Source organism: Nothoprocta perdicaria, unplaced genomic scaffold, assembly GCF_003342845.1.
Source record: "Nothoprocta perdicaria isolate Ctin4 unplaced genomic scaffold, notPer1 scaffold_49, whole genome shotgun sequence".
NCBI classification, from domain to species: domain Eukaryota; kingdom Metazoa; phylum Chordata; class Aves; order Tinamiformes; family Tinamidae; genus Nothoprocta; species Nothoprocta perdicaria.
Window position 1 is genome coordinate 3,224,337 of NW_020455743.1, and position 22,421 is coordinate 3,246,757.

The window sequence follows — 22,421 nt, forward strand, 5'->3', positions numbered from 1 at the left end:
CCTTTTTCCTTGCCTTTTTCCTTGCCTTTTTCCTTGCCTTCTTCCTATTTCCTTGACCTCAGCAAATGAGAATCTGCATACTTTGCCATGTAGAGGAAAAGCCGGAACTTAAGAAAACAGCACAGAACATTTTTCTTTCCTTTCTAGATTGCAAGTAGTGCTGTTTGGACACTTTGTGACCTGCCATACTCGTGAAAGTAAATTATGGAAGAATATGCTTCAAAAACTGTTTTCTCTTTTTGATGAATCTTCTGCGGATCAGCAGGTTTATTCAGAGTTACTTAAAAAGCAGTTAACATTCCATTAGCAACAAACTGTGATCTGTGTCAGCAGCAAGGCACTGCTCAGCCATTTATTTTGGAATGAGCATTCACTGCGGGGAGAAATGCAATTATTAAACACCTCACTAGCAAACCATGGCAAAACCAGGGAGTTTCTTTGTCATTTGAAATATTAAGGCATCTTAGGAACCTTTATTAATATCTTGAGATTTTTATTTCGTTCTGCTGTTTGCTGCATGTAAGGCAAAAGGCCATCTCACGTTTCGATTTCTTTAGATAGTTTGGGTTTGTGATGAAAAACAAAAGTGCATGTTCACATTTGACTGCTGCTGTGCCACTTTATGCAAGCAGGAACATTGTTGGTTCAGCATTATGTCCTCGGTCAACCTGGATTTGGTGCCAATAATATCTTCCCTTGCCGCCTGCAGTGGAAATGTATCTAGTCCCATGGCTCAACCGACTCCTTACTAGATCATGATTACTCTATGATGTGCTTAATGCAGCCTTTATCTCTCAATTTTCCTGACTCAGACAAAATCCATGCTGACACATGAGCTAATGTTAGGCTCTCGTTGTTCTTGAAGGGCAAGTTTGATGCTCTAAGTCCTTTCTGATACAAGTGAGATCAGGTATCTGACCTGGAAATCCAAAAACTTTCTGACTCATGCAGCAGCAAAACCCGTTCCATGCAGGGCAGCAGACATCCTGAAAGCATCTCCGTGATATCCTTGTCATTCTCCTGTGTCTTGTGCCAGATTGCTCAGCCAAACATTAAATAATCAGAAGGTTCAGTGCTGCTGCATCGCTTTGAAGACAGGGCTGTGACTGCACAGTCCTGCAGCGCTCTAGCGCAGACTGTCCCCGCTACCAGACATGCTTGCTGTCATATAAAACCAGCAGCTCAATAGCTGGGAGCAATGTCAAGAACTGGACTGTATTTTTGTAATAAATTTAAATGTAGACTCAATTCCCGGAGAAGTTCAAGCAGAAAATAAAATAATCCCAAAGTAACAACTGTATTGTGGCTTGACAAGATTTTAATCTTTATTTAATTATTCAGAGAGATGAATCAGAGGGATGAGTCATTATAAAGAAACATAATGAGACAAAAAAGGGAGGAAGAAATATAAATAAATAGGTGGTGGCTATACTGGCTAGCCAACTAGTACTTTTCATAAGCCACTAAGAAGCAGAGGAACAGCTGGCTCATGTATCACATAAGACTATGATTAATACATTTGCCTTAAATGATATATTCACTTGAAAAAACATGTTTATTTTGTGGTTTTGATATTTATATTATACAGTGGGGTTGTTTTAAACAATTTAAGTCTCTAACCAGAATTAGTTATTATAAGAATTATTATTTCTAATATTAATACATTCCATTACATTGGATTAAATTCCATTCTGTTACTGTACATAATACATTAAGGACAAGTGCAGGGTCCTACACCTGGGGAGAAATAACCCTAGGCACCAGTACAGATTAGGGGTCGACCTGCTGGAGAGCAGCTCCATGGAGAGGGACCTGGGAGTCCTGGTTGACACCAAGTTAACCATGAGTGAGCAGTGTGCCCTCGTGGCCAAGAAGGCCAATGGGATCCTGGCCTGCATCAGGAGGAGTGTTGCCAGCAGGTCAAGGGAGGGGATCCTGCCCCTCTCCTCAGCTCTGGTGAGGCCGCACCTGGAGTACTGTGTGCAGTTCTGGGCTCCCCAGGATAAGAGGGACGTGGAGCTTCTAGAGAGGGTCCAGCGGAGAGCAACAAAGGTGATTAAGGGACTGGAACATCTCTCGCATGAGGAAAGACTAAGAGACCTGGGCCTGCTCAGCCTGGAGAAGGTTGAGAGGGAATCTGATTAATATGTATAAATACATGAAGGTTGAATGTAGGGATGAAGGGGCCAAACTTTTCTCTGTGGTGGCCAAGGACAGGACAAGGGGCAATGGATATAGGTTGAAACAAAGGAAGTTCCATCTGCATGTGAGGAAGAACTTCTTTCCTGTGGGTGCCAGAGCCCTGTGGTCCTCTGTGGTCCTCTGGTTCACAGAGTGCCAGAGCCCTGGCACAGGCTGCCCAGGAAGGCTGTGGAGTCTCCTTTTCTGGAGATCTTCCAAACCCGCCTGGATGCCGCCCTGTGCCCCGTGCTCTGGGTGTCCCTGCTGGAGCAGGGCGGGTTGGACTGGATGATCTCTAGAGGTTCCCTCCAACCTCAACCATTCTGTGATTCCTATTTCTGTAAGATTCTGCTGTATCTGAAAATAGGTTAATGTGAGGATTGATACTCCTTTTTTTCATCCTTTTCAGGAGGTGATTCATCCTGAAAGGTGACTCCAATGGGGAGAAACAAAGTTTATTTTCTTAGTTTTATTACTGTTTGTCCTGGAGCAGCATAAGGGCTCAGAAAACATGGTGAGCACTTCTTTAAAAGCCATCATGTCAAGGATGTGTTCATCACTCTACCATCTCTTTTTAACATTTTTTCTGATAATAGTTAGTAACTTAAAATGAGCACTAACCTAAATAATTTGGGCTTCCTTTCTGAGACCTGAACCTTGACTGCAATACCTATTTCCGATACTTACTGTCCTTGGCACATTACATTTTTAAGGTGTAGTGTGAGCACCTTGTCCTACTTCTCTGAAGCTGTTATTTACTGGAGGGTCTAAAAAGGAGGGAAGAGGGTCTAAAGACTTTGGAGGAAATTTTTTAACATAAGCAGTATTTCATGACAGTTAATTTCTTTCAATGAATTGAAACTCCATGATCTTCAATTATGGCTGAGCAATTCTAGTAAACGATCTTAGAAAGAGCAAAGAGTGAATAAAATTGATCATTCTGGAAATCTTCCAGTGCTGCTGCTTAGGAAGTCATTTTTTAAAAGCTATACAGACTAAGAATTAGTTCATGAATTAAAAAGAACACAGTCACATCACTGATGAATGTAGAAAATATGAAGTCAGGAAGTAAAAAGGAATTTGCTTTTAACAGACCATGTATATAGTCAGTGGAATCCATAACTGCGTGTAGATAATATATAAAAGATTGTGGACAAGCACACAGATCTTTATTTGAATCACCTTTGAAAGTAACTCCTTGATATCAGAAAAAATATTCTTGGCTCAGTTGAAGCCATATAAGAAATAAGAAAACGTAACATATTTATTAATTCAATGGTCCATTCAATAACATATGTACTGTGTAAATATTTGTCTATGGAATTTTTAAAATGTGTGAATATGTGACAGAACTTGAAAACTTACTACCTGTAACAGCAGGTAAAAGAAAGCTATTTGTGAAATAAAATACCTGAACAGCATTTAATTGTTGATTTTTCCCGTGTTCTCACTGTGCATCAATCTCCCATAGATGTACCAAGTTTAGATCATCTTGCACAAAGGTGTCATTTTAAGAAAAAAAAAGCAAAACTTTTAAAAAGCAGAACAAGGAAAACAAGCCTTTTAAAAAAGGAAATTGGCACTGAAATATTTCCCAAACATCAAAAGCAGTAAGAAGTTGTGAAAACATTGCACATTTAAATTCTGACTTCCTACAATCAGGGAAAAACTTCCTTTGTTCATATATATGGAGACAGTACTTTCCTGTGAAATCTGGTGCTATTTGTGGTCCTAGTAGATAAGATGAATAATATGACATTAACTTCTGAATATCTTTTAGATAGATATAGGTTATCACTACTGACAATACCTTTCCTGTGTTGGGCACTGAGTTCATACAGCAAATTTTATTCTCATTTCAGATTAGCTGGTTTCTCATCATAATGGGTTCCATTAAAAAGTATTGTAACTGTTTTATATTTTCCCGAGTATTTTGTAATAGCTTCTCTAAAATGTGTAGGATAAACAAAATCACCGAGCACACTGCTGTCTAATGGTGCTATTGATGCTCATTTTCACTCACTCACATAGATAGTTCGCAGGTTCCCCATACCTCAGCAATGATGTTCGTTCTATATTTGTGCCAGGAAAGCACTTACTATGCTCCAAGCCATTTTTTTAAAGTACATTCCACTATTACAATAAAGACACAAATACAATTGACATTTTAAAAGAAAGAAATGCAAAAACAATCTCAATGAAGAAAGAAGGTAACAGATTCAGCCCGAGATCTTTCAAACCACGGCTGCACAGATTTAAATTCCAGTATTACATCAGGAACTAAGAGAACCTGAGCATCCATATAAAGAAAGTTGTGGATGGGAAGAATGGTAATGGAAGAACAGTATGTGTTGCACCTCTGATTTACTTTAGAAAAATGTAAAATCTGACTGCATTCTTAACTGACTTTTCATGGCTTCCTGTATTTCAACATTCTAAAGCACACTGTAAAACTTACTCAACATGTCAATAATGAGGGAATAATCCCATGTTATCCAGAATTTTGAAGTGTTATGGGATGAATAGGTTAGGATTGTTAGTTTATACAATGCAGAGATGTCAGCTTTAATTAAATTTTCAAAATCAAGACCATCTGAAAGTCATTCAGTCTCCGAGCTGGTGATATGGGAACCAGATTAATCTTAGAAAAACACTGCAAACTTTGGGTGCACATTTCACCATGAGACAGGCATTGGTTTGCTTGCTTGATGTGTATGAGTTTAATGCATTCATTGCTAATTACACAGCAATTAAGGTCATAAAAATAAGAGCATTACCGGAGTTCAGGCACTGTGATGACTCCACATAAAATGTAAAATCAATGCATATCATGTCTGCTTTAAAAAAAAATCAAGAAACATATATTCTTTCTACCTACAGAGTTTATTCTATAAAAAATGTTAACGCTCCTCCCTCTCACTCACAGGTAGTTATCACAGGTTGCTCTGTGTTGTTCTCAGCACCAAAGGGGCCCCTTTGACTGGGGAGGACGCTGCAGTGGTTGTAAGCTCCAGGTTTTCACGTAAAAAATTGCGCTGTCGAACTGTGGCGGATCTCATGTAACTGCTGGTGGAAATGACTTTTGCTTGCTTTTTAGGTGATGGGGTTTCTGGAGGCAGTCCGTTGACTTCATATGTCCAATGCACTGATGTTGTCTGAAAACAATGAACGAAGACATGATAAATAAAGCACCTTGAAAATTTGACAGTGATTTAATGTGCTGTATGGATTTTAAAATATTTGTTATTTTCTGTGTAAGGAACTGGAATAACACAGAACCCAAACTGCACTCCAGGGGCAAGGCCAATACCCATGCAAAACCATGGACCACATGTAACTTTACAAATTCAGGACAAGGCATAACAAATACAAGCAATTTCCTTTCCTAGATGATCTAAAATCCCTTTTTTATTTAGTGAAGCTTACAGTCTTGTATGTTGTTCAAAGATAATTATTTCATAGTACAATATAAATGTTTCTAATTTCACTGTAGCTCTGATAATGGTAATAATGGTATTGTCAAATGATGAAACTTTTGTATTAGAATAATTAGCAAAACGGAAAGAAAAGGGCTCTGAGTGTGCATATGGGAATTGTGGAGTCATGCCGAAAACTCTAGTTTGAAGAATACGTGAAATAAAAGTGACATTCTCCATTTGCTCTCTGTGTATAACCATTCTCTAGGAATTGAGCATATGTTTCCTTGTCATGTCTTGTAATCCTTGAGTACCTGCTTCTTACTGAGCCCATAATTCTCTTTCTCATTACCCATCTCATCCATGTGTACTTAAGGAGCATTATTTCTATGCATATGAAGGCTATATTGCTATCTCTTATGTGTCATTTAGGTTTTGAAGCAATATTTTGGTTGCTGACAAATGCAAACGTAACTACTGCAGATTCTTGTCATTTTTCTCTCAAAATTGATACCCAGGTCACTTCAATGTTTGAAATCATCTTTTTTTCTAAAGACTTTAGCATCATTCTTCCCATTCTCCCTGTCATCGTATCTATGAAAATATCTCTTCTTGGGTCCTTAGTTTTCTGTTCTTCTTTTCCTTTAAACCAAATAATAATAATAATAAAAAAACCTAAATCAAATTCCAAAGATTTCAATTGGCATGTCAGTGTATCCAGCTTTGTGCTGTGAAAAGAAAAATGCCACTTGAGGCATGCACTGTCTGTCAACTGTTTGTGTGCACTCAGCAGCTGATAATCCCAGGTTTTCTGGTTTGGGCTTTTTTGCTTTCAAAGCACTCGCAGGGAACACTCAGTGAAAATACAGGATGCTGTGGGCATACTAAAATATATTCATCCAAGTGAAAAGCTTCATATTCAGCATGTCTATACACAGAAACAGAACACAATCTAGTCTAAATAATGCACCAGACTCTCATGCTGGTGCAGTCCAATGTAGGACTGTACAGAATTACTAGCTCCAGACCCCAAAGCTGTGTAGTCACATAAAATTAGTGACTTTTCCAAGCTCTCACCATCTGCCTTTTCACATTTGGCACAGCACTGCAAGCACACAGCCACACTGCTTTGGTGCTAGAGCAGGTTTGTTGGTGGCTGGCTTTTGCATCGTGCTGCTTTGAACTTTGGAGATATGGCCTGTAGGAGCACCTTTATTTTTCCCCTGTTCCAACTCATAAAGATTTATTACTAGAACAGTTGGGATTTATATAATACACGTCCCATTTAAAACAAGTTTAATCCTTAAAGCAGTCGTTCACATATGTAACTGTTATACACAGCATCACTCTGTTTTCACCCAGGCAAACTATGGATCAGAGAGGCTGTATATACTCTCAAATCAATCTGGAAACGAGTACAGGAGTCAAGCTTAACGCCCAAGAGTATTTCCCTCTCAAGCCCTCAGTGAGCAATCCAAATTCCACCACAGCTGCCCTTGTGGATCCACTGCTCTTCCCACTTTGGCAGCCAGGCTTCTGCTCTGCCCCAGGGCATACCAGTACTCCAAAATGACTGGGCCTACAGAGAGCATCAGCAGTATCATACAAATAGCCAGTCAGCCTTCACAACAAATTTTTGCATATTATAAATGCCAAAACATATCTGCAGTATATGATGTGTTGACCTGTTTAGATATGTATTGTATTCTGCCAATTAATTTTAATCTGGGTAAATCACTAAATAGGCCGCAGTCAACCTTCTCCATTTCTAATGTCCTTTGTAGTCATCCCATATTTATAATACTAGATAGAAGAAAATAACAAGGATGTTAATATGATTCTTGGATTTAGTTTTCTCTTTTTAGTCTTGTTATATTATGAAGTCTATAAATAGACTTTATAACTTTATATTACAAAGTTATGTATAGTCTATATGTTATAAAGTCTATATATAGACTTTATATTTGCTAGGAAATGTTTCTCTTCAGTGTCTTTCTCCTCTTCTAATCACTAATCCATCATTGCTGAAGTACATTTAAGGGGTATCATTGTCAGCAGTCTTGCATTCATATTGCAGCTATTCAATAAGTGTAATCTTCAGGCCATTAAGTCACAAACCCTTTGGCACAGGTTTATTTTTGCTATATATTTATACAGTATATGTGAGGAAGAACTTCACTGTGTGGGTGCCAGAGCCTGGCAACAGGATGGCACAGGGAGGCTGTGGAGCCTCCTTCTCTGGAGATCTTCCAAACCCGCCTGGATGCCGCCCTGTGCCCCGTGCTCTGGGTGTCCCTGCTGGAGCAGGGGGTTGGACTGGATGATCTCTAGAGGCCCCTTCCAACCTCAACCATCCTGTGATTCTGTGATTTTGTGATTCTGTGATTCTGTATATGGTTACACCTCTTAAATATCATCACCATATAAATCTCTGATTATGTTGCTTATTACCTTTACTTCTGAAGTTTTAAAGTGTATTCTGGCAATTTAATATATGCACTTCTATGCTCCTCTACTTTAAAATCTATTGTGCAGATATCATATTCTTTTAAATGCCCTACAAGAGCTAGAGTAAGCATGAGATCTTAATAGGCATCTCACCATGCACACATAATTTTAAAACTTTTATTACTATTCTGCTAAAATCAAAATCTAATTTAAATTGAATATTATTCCTGTATAAAATAGGAAGATTAGTTCATCCTTATCATAAACCATATTTAATACTCGGCAATCATCCACTGCCTGTAAAGATAAATGCCAGCAAAAGCAGGTGTGACATGGACTAGTATCAGTATTTTCTGCCCAAAGATAATGTTGTCATTTAAGAAAAATAAATCTCTCTCTAGAGCTATCTAATTGTCTTATTAGCTCCAGTAAAAGGCAAAATAGTTTATCTTTCTTTAGTATGTCAGATTAACAATTTAGTTTGAAGAAAATTTAACCCCTGGGTCATATTCACTGTGTGCATGATTCATTGATTGCTTCAAGGTCAGAGAAAAAAATCCGATAGTTGTCTCAGCCAGTGACCTAAAGTGAGTATAAAGTTACTAAAGAACTATTTCTGTTCATGAAACACACACGTATTACAGCTCTACTATTTGTATTGTTATAAATTGTTTAGGGCAGGCTATAAATAAAAGTGCCATCTCTCAGTGGGCTGTACCATCTCTCAATTTCATTTCTCATCAGCATCAAAAAAATGATCCTGCCTTCAGAGTACTGGTGGGCAATATTCACCCCACAATATCTCAGATTGCATGTTTGACAAAAAAAAAAAAAAGCAAACCTTACTGAGAAAAGAAAGAGTGGGAAGTGAGTTAAAAAAAAAAAAAAAAAAAAAAAAAAAAGCATGGCTTGACTTTGGGGAGAAAAAGCTGCCTGTTCTGGTGCTAGTCTACTCTTGGTCAGGGGTGGTCCTGTGGCAGGAAGCAGAGAAGACTTAGCCTCCTGTGACAGAAATACTTGGGCTTAATGAGGAAAATATTGTGGAGAAGGGAATAGGACAAGCAGGGAGTGAAGGAAAAGAAACTCTGCAAGACAGGGTGCCCTCTTGAGGAGCAGCAGATTTAAAAGTAAATTGGAGAGATGAGAGACCTCTTCTGGGATTTAGAAAGGATTGCAAGGAATCTTTCAGCTCAAACATATCATCACCTTTTTATATTACAACTTTTTTTTTAAATTCATTTTATTATTTGACGGGACAATGTTTGCGGTCCAAAGGGAGGTTAAATTTACAACTATCATATGGTGCTCCTGCTTTTAGACAGGATCCATCAAGCTAGAACATACAAACACACACAAAAAAATCACAACTGATTTATCATGTTGGTGATTCCCCACCAAGTTAACGACTTGGTGGTAAATCATGTGCCATCATCCAAGAAGGTTGTAGATATTCCTAGTGGAAAAAAATATGCATCTGTGTGCTTGTTTATTAAAGGAAAGCTCCTTGTTTTAGTTCTGTGTTGTTTCTAAAGCGGAAACAAGTGTTCTTACAAGAATGGAAAACATACTTGGGATAATGCTACAAGATAACCTAGAATTCAGTACTTCTCAGAAAACCTTTTAACACCCATAAATGTCTTTGTTAGAATATTTACTTCTAACTGCAAAGAGTTTTGCAAGAGCTGTTGAAGGCATAGGCATTTTCCCTCAAGACAATACTGTACAGCTTAACCAGCATGATTCTGATGAGCCTGAAAACTGTGGTGAGAGACAGTGCACCCAGTTCACAATCCCAGCAAGTGCCTGCACACCGTAGGAGAGGCAGAAATCAAGTTACACTTGACTTTTCTGGAGGTGGGGAGAAACCTGAGAGACTTTGAAAGGTCACATATACAACCACAGAATTAAGATGAAATATTTGACTTGCAAGCTGCATTCAGATAAGAACTAGATCAAAATTTCCCCAAACAGAGGAATTCCTCTTCCTGTGCTTATAGCAGTGCTGATCATTATAGCAACTGGTAATGGTAGTTAAAAAAGAGATGTCTAAACATAACATTATTAAATATATACGTAATATGCTAGAATTGAATAATAAGATTTTTTTTTTTTCCATTTTTCAGAAGGCGAGTTTCCCCACATTGTATTTCTAGGCCTATTACACAATGCTTTTGTTATTACAGCTTATTTCACTTTCAAGTTTGAAATTTTCTCATGGAAACTATTTCTATTGGCTCTAAGATTTTTTGTTAACACAAATTCAAGATTTTATGGTAATAGAACTGGAAGAATGAGGCAAAAAAAAAGACATCCGGAAAAGGAAATAAAAGGGAGGGAAGTATTATTCTGGCCTCAAATTTGCAGGAGGGGAGGTTCAGGTTAGATATTAGGAAAAAATTCTGCATGGAAAGAGTAGTCAAGCATTGGAACAGGCTGCCCAGGGAAATGGTAGAGTCACCATCCCTGATAGTGTTCAAGAAATGTGTAGATGAGGCTTAGAGTCATGTTTTAGCACGCATGGTGTTGAAGGGTTTATGGCTGGAATCGATGATCTTGAAAGTCTTCCAATAATGATTCTATGATTATAAATTCAAATGTGCAATATCAGTATGGTATCGACATGTAATAGTCACCTATGAAATAAGTTAATAAAACATCTTTAATCTTTAAGAGTGCTTTTTTTTTGCTCTCAAGAATTTCATAAGCATATCTGATTTATGAAACATTAATTTAAAATCCATGTCATAGTTCCATGCAGCCACTGGAATCAGTTAACCCTGAAAATACAAACATCATAAAAAGGTATCCAACACCATAATATTTGAATGAGAGTGCATTTCCAATCAAGTACTTAAGTGTAGGTTTAGGGTTGTGATCAGTGGCAGAGTCTAGTTAAGTCCTGTAGTTAGCGGTGTCCCCCAGGGCCCAGGCCTATTCAATTTATTCATCAATGATCTGCATGAAGGGATGGATGCCCCCTCAGCAGGTTTGCTGATTATATGAAACTGGGAGGAGTAGCTGATAGCCCTGAGGGGCCTGCATGAAGGACCTGGACAGACTGGACAACTGGGCAGTGAGAAACTTCATGAATTTCAACCATGGCAAGTGCAAGGTCCTGCATTTGGAGAGGAATAATCCCAGATACCACAGCAGGCTGGGGACTAACCTGAAAAAGGTCTGGCTCTGTAGAGAGGGACCTGGATGCCATGGTGGATGACAAGTTGACCATGAGGCAGCAGTGTGTGCTCGTGGCCAAGAAGGCCAACGGGATCCTGGAGTGCAGTAAGAACATCTCCAGCAGGTCCAGAGAGGTGATCGTCCCCCTCTACTCACCCCTGGTGAGGACACATCGGGAGACTGTCTAGTTCTGGGCTCCCCAGTACAAGAGGGATGTGGAGCTGCTTGAGTCCAGCACAGGGCTACAAGGATGATCAGGGGCCTGGAACATCTGCCCTATGAGCAAAGGCTGAGGGAGCTGGGCCTGTTCAGCCTGGAGAAGAGAAGGCTGAGGGGGGACCTGATCAGTGTGTATAAATACCTCAAGGGAGGCAGTGAGGAGGAGGGGGCCGGCCTCTTTTCAGTGGTGGCCACTGAGAGAACTACAGGAAACGGCCACAAACTGAGGCACCAAAAGCTGAACAGAAACTTAAGGAAAAAATGCTTAACAGTGAGAGTGACAGAGCCCTGGAACACGTTGTCAAGAGAGCTTGTGGAGTCTCTTTCTCTGGAGAACTTCCAAACCCACTTGGACACAGCCCTGTGTCACATGCTGTAGGTGACCCTGCATGCACAGAGGGGTTGGACTAGGTCATCTCTAAAGGTCCTTTGCAACCTTAACGATTGTATGATTCTATAGGATGTCAAACTGTATTTGCAGACAGCAATACAAAACACCCCTTTAACTACTTTCCAGCTAACTTATAAATGTTTATAAGTTAAATCATAGAATCATATTAAAAAATGAGTTGTTTAAATCCGAAGCTGCAGTAGTATGTTGTCAGTCTCAGAAGTTTGTAAAGTATGATCCTTTATGTGCTATGTGAAATGTTCTAGTATATGTGCTATGTACAAAGAACACACAGGACATACTAAGTGCTGGCTTTGTTGATCAGTTTTAGGTTTACAGCTATTTTATTAATGAAAGCACTAAATGGGCTATGAAACGTTCTTTCATCATAGTATTGAATGATTGTGAATTAGATCTTAGCAATTACCTTAAGTACTTCTTATAAAGATCAATGCTATTAATATATATGCATATAAAAATACTAATCTATTCCTCATATATTATTAAATAGGAGATAGAGAAGAAAGATTGGACCATGGTCTGGTTGTCCTCAAAAATCTGAAGAAGGATTTCTGGTTGAAATGCATGACTGTTATTAATGCCTAGAGAGTCCTGATGACTATAATCTAACTGAAGTGTGAAGAGAGTACTAATTTGGATCACCTGATGAGAGTAATGGCCATCCGCAGAGCTAATCGTTCAGAGGAATATTTTAAAGATTTCAAAAATAAGACAAATAACACTTTTTGGAAATGATACTTTTTACAAATACCACAAGTTAGATAGCTGATTGAATAATGTTCATGAAGTAGTTTACTCAGCAAATACTGGTAACAGTCACCAAATAATTTATAGGAGAATACACTTTTGATATTCACCTCATTCTAACAGATGGCTCATGATTCACAGGATTAATTTATAGGACACAGATCACCCATGCATATTCACTACAGGTTGGTAGTGCTACTCAGATACACACTTATTAATCTCTAGAGAAATCTATGTTAGGGAGGGTAGAGTTAAATGTTGAAGGCAACTATCAGTAACTTTAGGAGAAACAATATTGCAGTTTTCATCCAAACGCTGTTAACTCAGGAAAATCAAAATATAATTTTCATTAACTCCAAAAATAAGGGATTTCTCTCTCTCCAATCCCAAAACTGCAGGTACTGCATCCAGTATTCCCTGATCCTTAATTTGTACTGGAGTGATGGCAAAAAAATAATGACCTATGATGATCAATACATAAAATATGAAATTACACTGAACTTTTTATGTGACCTGCTGATGAGTTTATTTCTCTATTTTTGTCCCCTAAGATTAATTTAAGGCGCAATGACATTGTTGAGGTGCAACAATGTTATAAGGTTTCCACTGTTAAGGTTAGCTACAGATTTCCTTTTCTAATGTGAGACTTGCAATAAATCCAGCACTTCTATGACCTTGATACTCTCTTTTCTAAAGTTATCACAAGATTTCATATTATTAACTGTATATTATGTTGAGAATTGAGAATATGTATATTATATTGAGAATTGTTTCACCTGCTTGCTTCTATTTTGCATGAATGTCATAAATGAACAATAAAGGGATAACACCAAGATAAATTATCTCTAATAAATAATATCATTGGCAGGGATCTTATGTTATTAGCTTCCAGTGCTAATCAGTGCTTCTGTGTTGCTTTCCTGAATCATCATGAAGTGCAGGGCAGGTTAAGCCAACAGGTAGCAGCCAGGATTTACCTGTTAATGACACAGCCTCTACAGATTCCCAACTCTTCTCCTCCCTTTTTTTTCTAACGGTTTTCCCTGTTTAATGCATTTAGTAAAACAGCATATTGGAAAATACTCCAAGCAATAATCAAAAATTTATATCTGTAATTCCCTGCCTTTCTGTTTCCTTATTGTTCTCGTCTTATATAGTGCTTATTTTTCAAAGGCAAACATACTAAAGAACAACCTCGGTTGCCTTCCTTGTCTTCTTGGTTGGAAGAACAATCTTGTGAAAAGGTGGATTGCTAGATCCAGAAGAACCAAATCTATACATGAATTTAAGGAGAATTCAGGAAAGAAAAAAAAATATAGATTTTTTTTAAATATAAGGTCTCAAGCTTCCTTATGTTACACTGCTCTCAGATGTTTCAACTCTTGGGATCAGAAAACACTGGAAATAAAATTTCTGTCGCTGATGAGCTAATATTTATCAGAGTCTGCACCAGTTAGATCCATGCAGTCCTGTAGTAGAGCCCCTAAACAGAGATAGAAAAATTACTATTTGCAATGACTTATAGTGTGTCCTAGCCAAGCTCATAAAGAATCATCAACTTCTGTGTATTGGCAAGGAGAACTTCTGAAAAATAAAGTAAAAGGACAATTCTGGAGAATTCAATAGAATTAATCCACCTGGTCCTCACTTGGCTTGTAAAAACAACTTCCTATACTCCCTTTGTCCTTGGAAATGATTTCCTGAACAGTGTTACTTTTGAGGGACCAGAAGAATAGAAAATAACATTGAAGAATGGAGAGAATTGACTTCTCTCTGAATCCAAAGTTATTAGTAGTGTCATAGAGTAGTGTCCACTTGAATACTGGGAGGACAAAGAAACATCTGCATTTCTGAAAAGGTGAGGTAAAGAGGAAAGTATATGAAAAAAAAAAAAACATCCTGCTTAAGTCAGTCATAAAAAAGATCTGGGGGTGATAATATGAGTCTGAACTGAAGCCTTGTCGGACTTTCTCTGAAATAAATGGTTTTTGAAAGCTTCTTCAGGAGATGCTCTCCTTGAAAAATGTAACTTGAAAGATAGGGCACTTAGGAAGATGATCCTGACCACAAAGGTTTGCAGCAGAGGAAGAGTGCCTTTTGGGTATGACCTTAGAATATAATATAATAAACCTTCTTTTCTTTCATCTCCTATCATCTCTCTCATCACTTACAGCTGTCCTAATGATTTTTGATATTAAAACATGGTGCAAAACCATCTCTTTTTTTTTTTTTTTCCTAACTTGAGCCATTCCTGACATAAAGTTTGATAATCTTAAAACCGGAGTAATGAGCCATCCTGAAAAATGGTCACCGACACTTTATTTCAGAGTTTCAAAGGATAAAAGAGTGATCAGACCTGACAGGGTAGTCTGGAGGTGCCTTTGAAAAAGTCTGTCCTTTTTTTTTTTTTTCAAATATTGGAAATGAAAGTTGGGATCTGTGTACTTCATCAATGATCTTGCCTTCTCATTTCTAATTCAGAAGAAAAATAAGCTTTGATGAGGATGACCAACGTTTTTGGTGGTTGTTTTTGTTGTTGTTCTGTTTTTTATGTTTCCAGATAGGATTAAAGATAGTTTAATTTACTTCTGAAGTTAAAATAAAAGTTTCACAGCATTGCTTAGAGGCACCGCAATCAATATCCTTCATTCCTTCAGCACTAGAGATCATCTGAATACCCTCTGAGAGCAGTGGTTCTCATTCTAGAACCATCTTCTGGCCTTGTAAGCACTGTAGGAAAAAATAAACTTTTTGTAAGCCTATGACAGAAAAAAATATTTTGGTATTGATCCTACAGACAAAGTCCAGTGATGATAATAAGAGATGTGCCATATTCACTGTCTGTAGTCAACTTGTTAGCTTTTTCTTTATTTGTATAGTTTTTTCTTTATAATTATAAAATTCAGGTCAACTTCAACCAACAGTGAGGGACACTGGTGATTTCTTTCTTAATGTTTTCACATTTCAGTTATCTTATTATCATATACATATATTCATGTATTTCAGTTATCTTATTATCTTACATTTTTTTCCATTCATTCTGTTTAACTGATATAATTTAGAATAACCCTAAGAAGCGCTAGGTAACAAATCTATCAAGAGCAATGCACAATATATTTTCATCAAGCTACTGCACACTTAACATTACAATTTTCTCTTACAATTTGTAGTTTTGCATACACTGCTTAGGGAAGCTCCACCCAGCAACTGTGGCTGGCACACTGCACAATTTATTTCTAGAACAGCATGACGAATGGCTTTGCTATGCTATCTTCCATGGGCTAAGTTAGCGATTATTCAGTAATAAAAGTGCAGAAGCTTGACTTCTGGAGGGCTTGATAATGTTACCTGCAATGTGGTTTACTCTGACATCTGTTTTATCATTTAAGAGTTATTTTGTTTTCTTTCTGCTTTAGAATATCTCAGAAGTCTTTGTAATAATGAATTACAAAGCAATTGCTCAGGTCTCTAGCTGAATTCAGCCCAGTGTAAAGGTTGTGCAATTTAGACCAGCAAAACAACTCTTAAACCAACCTGATCATGCCCTTTCCCTAAGATATACCAGCCTTTTGGCTGCTCTGTCTTGTGCTTGACAGCAACTCCTGCTCCAGGAAGCCTTAACAGAGTTTCCTGGCCTTCCTTAACTGTACCTCTTTGACCTAAAACTCAACTACTTTTCCATTTTTTCAGTTGTTCTTTTCTTTTAGCAGCACATCATAACCTAGGTCTGAAATGGCCTGAAATGTCAGTGTGATCAAGTTCTTTTTCTCCACCCACTACTATATGTATTATTTAACAAACATGCTCTCTTCACTGCATTATCATTAGTGGCAAGACTTTTTTTTTTTTGAACAGTGTTGTTTATGAAAGCTATAATAAGAGTTGAATTTTCATTGTGGAACCTATATAAAATGCTGTTTATGCAATATGTCATTGTTTTCTTGCTGTTTTGATTATGATATTCTCTTTCGTGGATACAGACACATCCATGATTCTTTTCTTTACTGGCTTTTTATTATATTTTTCTCTGATTCTATTCTTTGTTTTACAGAAATTCTTGAAGTCAAGTTCCATGACACATTTACAGAATTAACATTTCTTACAGTTATTGTCAAACTTGAATTATTTTGATATGTAGTTGACTGAGAACAAAAGTTTTAGTAATGGTTAAAGAGTACTGAATTGCTTTAGCAAAGTAATTAAGGTTTCTTGCCATCAATAAAATCTGCTTTAGTATTACTGAATATTAAATGCGTAAAGAACTCACAAAATATCCAATCAAGTACATGATTTGTGTTCATAAAATAGAAATAAGGCAATGCTATTTCAATGATATATATAATATATATCATTATACATATAACTGAATGTGTATATATATATAAATAAAATGAGTTTATCATCAGGGTAACTAAAAGAAAAAAATGCATGTAGGATGTTTTCCTTTAATATTTTCAACAACTGAGAAAAAATGACTGTAGGATCTTTCTCCCTATTCCCAACCTCCTGTTTCATTTTGCAACACAATCGTAATGACCAAAATAAAATTGAGAAAGAACTTAACACTGTCATCTCTGGTCCTTTACAGCCTAATTATTACAGTTCACTGAAGCACAACAAAATGACAGTTCTGCTACTCTCTATTCATAGATTTAATAATAAAAATATGGCAGTGTTAAGACTGTAGCTTTCCACTCAGAAATGCAAAGGAAACTTTACTGCAAGAGTGCTGTAGTCTTTTATTACCGCAGCAGAAGGAAAGAGGCAATTCTGTAAAAAAGAAAAAAAAAAAAAAAACAGATGCTTCCTCATTGCTTCTAAATGCAGCTCAAAGCCTCAGCCAACATATTAGCTGGGAAGAATGTGTGCAATGGAGGATCTACAGTGCCAGGTACAACGCTAATTGCATTTCACCTTCATTATTACTGACCTAATAAGAGTGATTTTATATAGTTCGTACCATCCTGTTAAATCTGTCTCCCTCAGGCTCAGCAATACAAATGATTTTGCCTAACAGGGAAGGCAGAATGAGTATCTGGTATTCTCAACATGTCATCAAGTCTTCTTTCAGGTAGATGTTGATAGCACAGCAGCAGAATTACCAGCATTCACAGATGTTCAGCTTATATTAGAACTACATGAATGGAAGGTTTTATATAGAAGAAAGGAGGAAGTTTAGTGTACACAAAAGGATTATCGATAAGAGGAAAGACAAAATATGTTTTATGAAAGCATCAAAACATCTGAATATGTCAAATAGAGCAAAGATGTTCAGAAGATCCCTACCATATTGTGATGGGGCATTCTGATTTGCAAAATACTGAGCTGAAAAGCAGTAAGAATCTTCAATATATTTTTGAACATCCAGAAGTAGATTGGCTAAGATGTGATCCACAGGGGTAGTATGTGTGAGTGAGCCACTGCAATCATACATAGAACCACAGGTGGAAATGTAAAGAGCCATCTGTCTACATCATAACCTGAGGCTGAGATGTAAGCAGATGTAAGATAAAAAGCCAATTACTCAAAGCACATCTTCTATACTGACAAATTCAAAAAAAAAATTACATTACAGACTGACTTTGTAGAAAGCTAATGATAATCTTTGAACATATGCTTATCACATTCCAGACGATTTTTTCTTGGTAAACCTCTTCATTAGCAATCACAGTTTATGTGTATTGTTCCTCGCAATGTGATAAGTCCAAAACTATATTCGAATTTTTGAAATCTGTAAATGTGTCACAGAATATCATCTAAATATTAAAGAACATATTCAAATTTTCTGAAATCTTCAAATGTGTCACAGTATATGATCTAAATATTATTGTTGAAGATACATAAAAGAACACAGAATAAATTCAGTCAGTTATTTTCTTTTTCAAATGAAAGAGAAAACTATCCCTGCAAGTTATGTAAAAAGAATGAACTAATCAAATTTGTAATCAAGTAAAACAAAACAACTATGAGGCTTTCTAGAATTCAGATTTCTTATGTATTATTGTACAAGTTGTCACATATAGAGGGAAAAAAAAAGTTCAGCCATTTGCCATGCTTTTTAGCAATTCTATTTTGACCATCTTATTTTGTTAATCAATATTTCTATTCTAATACAATAGCCTATAAACTGCCAGAATACAGTAAGTTCGAAGTAGAAGCCAACATCTGACAAGAGTGTGAGGTGCTTAATCCTACGATTTATTTTTAAGAATAACTTCAAGCACTTCTGAAAATCCATTCCTGTAGTAATAAAAACATATTTACTCCTCTAGGAATATATGTCTTCAGTGCTAACATTTTTCCTAACCTTCAGTTTTGTAGAAGTTGCTTAATTAAAATTCCTTACTGTTTATTTTGAAGCTTGTTTTTAAGGAGTTATTTCTAGATTTGAGTTCTAAGATTCTGACTTCTATAGTTTAGTATCTAGCTTCTATTGCCTATGATGCAATAAGGTATAAACAAGTATAATCAATACCTTAAGGCCTCACATACTCAATTACACACATTTTTCCGCTCTTTCTTAACATGATTATTTTGTCTTTCTACAAAAATCTATCTGACATATTGTGCATGTAGTTGGGGCACATGTACCAATATGCGTACCTATTTCCAGTGGAAGGGAGAACAAATACCAAGAAGTTAAAATGTAATATTTTCTGAACTTACCACAAGTTAATTTTCATTATTTAACTTCATTCTTGTTTACAGTAAAAAGTAATAAAACAATCAGTGGGTGTTTGTGTGTTTTTCCTTCCTCTCCTGAAGGCATTCTGTTATGTTGTGTTTAAAAAGACTCACCTGAATTACAAGCGTTGCTCTGTGCTTCCTGCCATACATTCTCGGTTTGAATCCCACCATTATACTGGTTCCAACAGTGCCAATGGGGAGAAGTTCTCCAGCTTGTGGCACTACAGCAAATGCAGGATCGCTGCCCGCCAGGAAATACGCAGTGAATGGCTCTGGGTACCTACAAAAAAAAAAAAAAAAAAAAAAAAAAAAAAAAAAANCACAGGAGGGTATTATGCCTTTTACAGTAGCTTAATACTAATCTATCTACAGCCAAACATTTATGCCACCACAGCCTGTAGATCAGGAAACCTGGCAGCCTAGAGAATGCTTACAAAACAATAATAGCATTGCTATCTATTAGCAATTATTTATATTCATTCATATCTATTTATAATCTTTACATACAAACCCCTGGACACAGGTCTTCCAACATAAATATGAATATGAATCAACATGAATATTATAATCATTACAGAATAATGATAGCATTTTCCACTAAAAAAAAAAAGTAGAAAAGTAGAATTACTTTGCTTGATTTGTAAGGACAGCTGAGATTATGTTTTGCTAGTGAAAATTAGTCATTTTCATAATACTGATAGAAATAAACTCCATGTCAGACTGAAAATCCTCATTTCCTCTTTAGAAACTTTCACTTTCCTAATCTCAAGTCAAGTGAAAATTGGTGGGCAAGCCACCCATTTTATTAAGTTTTACACAATAGATTTTGCAATCCAAGGGAGTATAACTGGAATGGTAACTAGAACAGTTACTAGAATGGTTCTTAAAGCTTTGAAAAGAACATATGAGAAATACTGGTTTTCTATCTCTATTTTCCAAAGGTTTCTGTTCTATAAACAAACACTAAAATATGACAATAGAAAATATTACCTGCCTCTACAGAAACTGTATGTCTTGGGCTTCAAAATAACTTTGGTTACAGATACTGCAGAACTTGGTTTAATAGCCAGTTTCATGGCAGTAACTGTGCACCTAAAGGAAGTGCACAGTAAAAACTGGCTGAGGACTAGACAAGAGAAAAATAAAATATTCTTGGCCAATCCCAAAATGAAGCCTGAGTTGCTTATGACTGCTTGTCATAAAAATATTCTCAGCCTGAAAGTATGCATTATATACTTTGCAGTCAAGCATTCTTTCAGTCCTTTCACATGTTGCAAAGGATATCTCCATTACCACCTCGACTCATATTTAACTCTTTCTCTTCTCATATCTAGTTTATATCCAAGTCCTGCACTTCCTGTTCTGTAATTCTCCAGCATCCAACCCCTCTGAGCACCCTTTGCCTTTCAGTCTTCTATTTCCTTCTCACTTGTCTGCAAACTGACTACTTTTTCTGTATGCTGCGTTTATTTTTAATACATTAACTAACTTGTAAGTATACAGAAAGAGAACAAAAGAAATTGAAGCATGACATTGTTGTCAAAGTAACACTATGCCATAGCACAGTAGAGCAAGTATCATGCTTAGAGCTACATATTTAGCTAATAAAACTTGAAGAATGAAAAATTAACAGCAACTCAGAAGAAAAATGCTCAGGTCTGTGTATTCATGGGTTGTCACAGCAGCACTAATACTGCTTTTGAAAGAAAATATAACGGAGTGTAATTTAATATTTTATGACTATTCATATCTCTATGGAGATGTCCCACATTTCCTGGGCAAGCGCTCCACGGTGGTTGGTATGTTGAGTCTATGTTATGTTATTTAAAAATAGCTCTCCTTTTGCATACGTTCTCAAGAAAAGTTTTCTTAACTTCAAAATACTTTCATGAAAAAATCATGAAAATGATTACAAGTGTGTAGAAACAAACAGGCCTAGTACAAAAAAAAAAAAAAAAAAAAAAAAAAAAAAAAGCCAAGAAGCTTTTTCTTTCTCAAAAGAATTACAGAAAAATATTGTATTTAGTAGTGCCATCAGACTTATCTGCATCAGTGGATTTAGATCAACTTTTCCTTGAGGTGTCATCAAGGTGGTCAAAATTACTGAACGTCTGAAGCTGCATTTCAAGCTCTGTGATATCAAGGCAGCTGAGTTTACACTGCTATAGACAGTCCTGTCTATATAGATATGTCTTGAGTTCCCTCTTCTTGCCATCTAAGCCCTGAGTTTTCATATATTCTTTTCCAGCAAGGCCTGCTCAACGGTGAGCTCAACTGCTCACTTATAGCATACATACTACCTACCTGCCTACACATGACAGACAAGGGGTGCAAAACACTAGACTTATATCAAGTGTCAGAGTATTATTCTCCTGAAAAACATCTGAGATGACTATGTGATCCTTGGTTCTGATCCGGACCAAGAACATGAACACAGGTCTATGTTTCTAATGTAGCTGCTCTATTGAATTTAAGAAATGTAAGATAGTTCGTTCTTTTCTCCTGCGTTAAGTCTATTTTCTGTTAAGTATGAAAAGCATCTAGTTAATCAGGAATGACACATACTAATACATGATTTGTGTCATTAAGAGACAGTTCTTCAGCTTGTGGCCGTTTCCTCTAGTCCTATCACTGGCCACCACTGAAAAGAGGCCGGCCCCCTCCTCCTCACTGCCTCCCTTGAGGTATTTATACACGCTGATCAGGTCCCCCCTCAGCCTCCTCTTCTCCAGGCTGAACAGGCCCAGCTCCCTCAGCCTTTGCTCATAGGGCAGATGTTCCAGGCCCCTGATCATCCTGGTAGCCCTGCGCTGGACTCTCTCCAGCAGCTCCACATCCCTCTTGTACTGGGGAGCCCAGAACTGGACACAGAGCTCCAGATGTGGCCTCACCAGGGCTGTGCACAGGGGGATGATCACCTTCCTCAACCTGCTGGAGATGCTCTTCTTAATGCACTCTGAAGCGCAAATTTGGCAAGTCAGAGAAAAATCCTATTTCATTAACTGGTTTCAGAGAGAAATTAGATGATAAAAACTATTTAAATGCTTTAAAAAAAAGTCTCTAGACAACACTGAGAAAAGATACTATAAGTTTATTGTATTTATTTCTGTGACAAGTTGCTGTGATGAGTTGAC

General features: G+C 37.1%; 1 protein-coding gene across 1 annotated transcript in view; it reads right to left on the minus strand.

Annotated features, from left to right (window-relative positions):
• Positions 1 to 5,080: 5,080 nt before the first annotated feature.
• CFAP47 (cilia and flagella associated protein 47) overlaps positions 5,081 to 22,421 on the minus strand; it is a 283,396-nt gene continuing 266,055 nt past the window's right edge. The window contains exons 63-64 of the mRNA XM_026047310.1: positions 19,399 to 19,567; positions 5,081 to 5,336 (exon numbers count right to left, since the gene is read on the minus strand). Of these exons, the coding sequence (XP_025903095.1) occupies positions 5,115 to 5,336; positions 19,399 to 19,567 (391 nt within the window). The 3' untranslated portion in view covers positions 5,081 to 5,114. The remainder of the gene's footprint in view (positions 5,337 to 19,398; positions 19,568 to 22,421) is intronic.